This window comes from Bactrocera dorsalis, chromosome 3 (assembly GCF_023373825.1).
Source record: "Bactrocera dorsalis isolate Fly_Bdor chromosome 3, ASM2337382v1, whole genome shotgun sequence".
NCBI lineage: Eukaryota > Metazoa > Arthropoda > Insecta > Diptera > Tephritidae > Bactrocera > Bactrocera dorsalis.
In genome coordinates, this window is record NC_064305.1 from 14,979,910 (window position 1) to 14,984,351 (window position 4,442).

Sequence of the window (4,442 nt, forward strand, 5' to 3'; positions counted from 1 at the left end):
TTTTAAAGTTAACGCCTTCATAATAAGTACATTTTGTTAAAACGAATACTGCGATTTGGAGATGCTATGAAAATGTTTGATTTTCTTTTAATGTCACGCAAACTATTAAATTTGACTGTAAATTTACAAAAATACTGTTAACGCGCTCAACAATATGGCAGCATTTCGGCGCATACCACGAGCAAACCACGAGAGCCGCACGCACACACTCTCGTTACGTATTGACATTTGTGACAGCTCGAGGAAAAGAAGATGAAATCTTCGAACATATTTTTGTGATATATTTAAAACAATTTTTTTGGTTAAACTACACATATTGTTTTATAAAAATTAATACGTGACCACTGATATTTCATATAAAAGTGAAACATATTTAATTAACTCCTGGTTTTCGTCAATAAAACGTTATTGGAAAAACAGGCGGTGTACGACGGGCCCCTGAGTGCTGTGAGCTAAAAGAGAGTGTAGTGTGTTGCATGCAGTGTGCCGACTTTGCATGCGGCTGCTGCCATAAGAGCCCCAACCACGAGCAGCTGTCAAACGGGAGCAGAAAATTCTCGCACAAACTGTTGGTGAAAGAACGGCATGCACTTGCGGCTACCAGCAGCAGTACGGACGTATATAAGAATTGAAAGTTACATTTGGATTACGCGACTTTTCGTTATTCGGCTGCTGTACAATATTACTTTATAGGAAATCGCTTATACATTTTTATATATTTTGATTGCTGCACACGCTAACTAACCGTAACTATACCATCTACTGCCAGGCGAAGAAGCTGAAGCCACACGTTTGTTGCAAACATGGATGTCTATGATGTTAGTGATGATCTTGTCAAGAAGCTGAACGATTGGAAGCTAATTGGCATAATATCAGGCAAATTTAACGAACTGAAAGAAAACTATTCTAAAGTTAACTTTGTTGAACATGTACTGATCGATTTTAAATATATTGACAAAATTATGTTAAATAACAAATTGCGCGAGGAGAAGTGCGATAAAAAGAGCTCCGAATATCGTATGCTTGGAAATGAGCAATTTTCACTAAAAAATCGCAAATATTTTCAAGTAGGTTAATCACATTTAAATTAAGCCAGCAAATTAATTAATATATTCTATTTTTAGGCATTGGAGCTCTACAATAAAAGTATTTGCTATTCGGAGCCTGGTTCTGAGAATCTCTCTATCGGATACGCTAATCGCTCGGCGGTGCTTTTTGAATGGAAACGCTTTCGGGAGTGTCTAGTTAATATTGAACTGGCACGTAAAGCCAATTATCCAGAACGTTTAATGCATAAACTCGATAAACGCGAAAATGATTGTCGCCAACTGCTGGCAACACAAGCGCCCGATGTTCAACCATATGAATTTCAAATGTCCTTTGAACCGCATCCACAAGTACCCATCATTGCGGATTGTCTCGAAATGCAATATACCGAAGAGGAGGGCCGGTTTATAACCACGAAACGTGATCTGGTCGTTGGTGATCTAGTCGCCACCGAAGAACCATTTTGTTCAACACTCTTGCCACCGATGCGGTATATACGTTGTGCCACCTGCAAAGTGGAAAACTACTTATCACTTATACCCTGTGAGAGCTGTTGCTCGGTGATGTTCTGCTCGGAGCAATGTCGCGAACGTGCTGTCGCCACTTTTCACAAATACGAATGTCCCATCATCGATTTACTGCATAACATGTTCAATAAAATTCACGGCATTGCGTTGCGCGTGTGCCTATCAGCAATAGAAATCTTTCCCACCATTGAAGAGTTGATGGCGTTCTGTGAGGATCCGGAAAATCAAAATAAGTCTGCATTCGATTTGGACTTTACGAATTTTACGCCACGCGAACATTATCGCGCCATACATGGACTAGTGACGAATCGACACTTACGTTCCGTATCGGATCTATTTCAGCGGTCAGTGGTGTGCGCAGTACTGAAGCATTTTGTTATCGAGTTTACGCCATTAAAAGAATATCTTGGTGGTGAGGAGGGCGAAAACTTTTTCACCGAATTATTATTCAGACATCTGCAAACATCGCCATCGAACATGCACGGCATCGATTTGGTGGAACAGGTGAATGAGACAAATGACGATACCACACATTCATCCGGTGCTTTTGCCTTTCTTTCGCTGCTCAATCATTCGTGTGCACCGAATACACTACGCGTATACCTGGGCACCAAGGCATATCTCTTTGTCTTCCGTCCAATACCTGCCGGCGGAGTGCTGTACGACACATATGGGTGAGTAAAGGCATAATTTGCAATTATTTTAAAATCTACAATTTTTGACGTGCTTTTATGCATTGCTTCATTTGTAGTGTACATTTTGCCGTCACTACACGTGCGCAGCGTATACAAAAACTATCTTTGCAATATCATTTCACCTGTAAATGTGAAGCCTGCGTCAACGACTACCCCAACTATGTGCATATGCAACCTAAAATATCCGTGCCCTATGCGAATGATGAGACGGACAATGACAGTCTGATACGTTATGACTACGATTTCGCCATGGATAATTACCGTAAATACTGTGAATTCCTGACGAAACATGCGAACGCCTACCCCTGCGCCCAAATCAGCTCAGCAGAGGAATGCTTAAAAATGGCATTGCATATACTCGTCGATGCGGTGCCGTTAAAAGCTAAAATGTAAACTGCTTAAGCCACCAGAAACACACATCTAGCCACAAGCACGCAACATGTGTATGCTAACAATGTTCGCTTGCAATAAGTCAAATTTTCTTTAGTTTTTTTTTATTTTTCAATTGATTCATACATTTGGAACACAACATCAAAACACACACACAAAAAGTTGCATTTGCATATATTTAGTATATATATAGACAATGAAATATGTTGCCATTAATGATGAAATCGATGTGGCGTAAAGGATTTTCGGCTAAAAACATCATCAAACGTTGATACTTGTGACATAATCGTTTTTTTTTTTCCTAAAACGCGAAGTGTGCGCGTACAAACTAGCGTGTGTCGAGTGTTAAGAAAAACCAAGCAATTTATTCGGCGCTCAAAGTGTTGCACATTCAATGGCGGCTTGCATAACAACCGACACTCTGGAAAGCATTAGTGCGGCAGCGTTTTTAGCACCTTATTGGTGTGGCCACACAGAAATGCACGCATAAAAACCATATCCAATTGCAAAAAAATAATTGTTACAACTTTTCACTTTCATACATATGTATAGAAATATTTGTGTGCAGTGGTATGTAGGTATATGAAATTAAAACAAACAAACAAAAAAACAAGAATTGTATTCGTTTTGCGGCATTTTGCAACAGTATAACGCCAACAAACACAACATAAGTTTTATATATTATTAACATATTGAACAACTTCATTTAGTCTTAACTACAAACTTATATACTATGCTGCTGAAGTATGTTTTTGGAAAAGCTTTTTGTGTATATTTTCTGTGCCGCACGGTAAAACGGTATTACTACTTCGAACAACAAGAAAAATGTAGCGAAATAATTGCGATATTAAAAGCGAAACGCGTTTATTTAATTTATACGTAACAATTTTTTTTGCAAAGCATAAAGTATAAGTATACAAAAAAATTTTATTTAATAAAAACTAGAGTTTGATATGACATTCGAAAGCTATGTAAAAAGTATTTAATTGCAATATAAAGTTTTTCACAAATGTTTACTTTTGAAGTGTAGAAAATGTGAAATTCGACGGGTTTTCTCAAATACAATTTTTTTAGCGTAGTATTTAAGCCGATATCTGATATTAACATAGTTTTCGAACGCAAAAAAAAAATATTTGCACATTATTTAACACTCAGCGAAGTGACTAAAACTCAAAACTAGTGGCATTAACTTGCTTGCGTATGACGAATACAAGTGCTACATATTGTTTAAAAAACTCAAACAAATTGTATGATTTCATGCAAGTAACGGTAAATGACTGAAAATACACACAAAAGGTTTCTTAACAATTTCTAATCAATATCGTGTATAAATGAAACACATTATTTTTAAATTTTCATTATTTCTAGTGTTTATTCTTAAATATTTTCAATACATTTAGTGCACTACGGTGCGTTCTTAAATCTTATTTTCATTTTATATATTATTTTTCTTGTTTTTAACAAATTTTGTAATTTCTAATTTATTCTAAAGCATTTTATTGTATGTTAAAGCAGTTAAAAAGATATAAAAGCAAAGCAAAACAAAAAAAAAAGAAAACGAAACGAATATTAAGTAAACCAGAAAGCAACAACACTAACTTCACAAAGCAAACCCAAATGAAAAAAATAATAATAAAATAAAATTTATTTTAATAGATGAAACTAACTGCGCATAAGAGCCGCTTTTTTTACTCACAACTCCACACTTATATATGTATTTATGTAAGTATATATATATGGTATATATGTATTTACATTAGGGTGTGCAAAAAAGTCATGTAAT

The 4,442-nt window shown here is 36.1% G+C and overlaps 1 protein-coding gene across 1 annotated transcript; it reads left to right on the forward strand.

The window, feature by feature from the left end:
• The first annotated feature begins 214 nt into the window (after nucleotides 1-214).
• LOC105232827 (SET and MYND domain-containing protein 4) lies at nucleotides 215-4,325 on the forward strand. Its single transcript, XM_011214698.4, has 3 exons — nucleotides 215-1,067; nucleotides 1,125-2,248; nucleotides 2,326-4,325. The coding sequence occupies exons 1-3, from the start codon at nucleotides 804-806 to the stop codon at nucleotides 2,660-2,662; spliced, it is 1,725 nt and encodes a 574-aa protein (XP_011213000.1). The 5' UTR covers nucleotides 215-803; the 3' UTR covers nucleotides 2,663-4,325.
• Nucleotides 4,326-4,442: the final 117 nt, after the last annotated feature.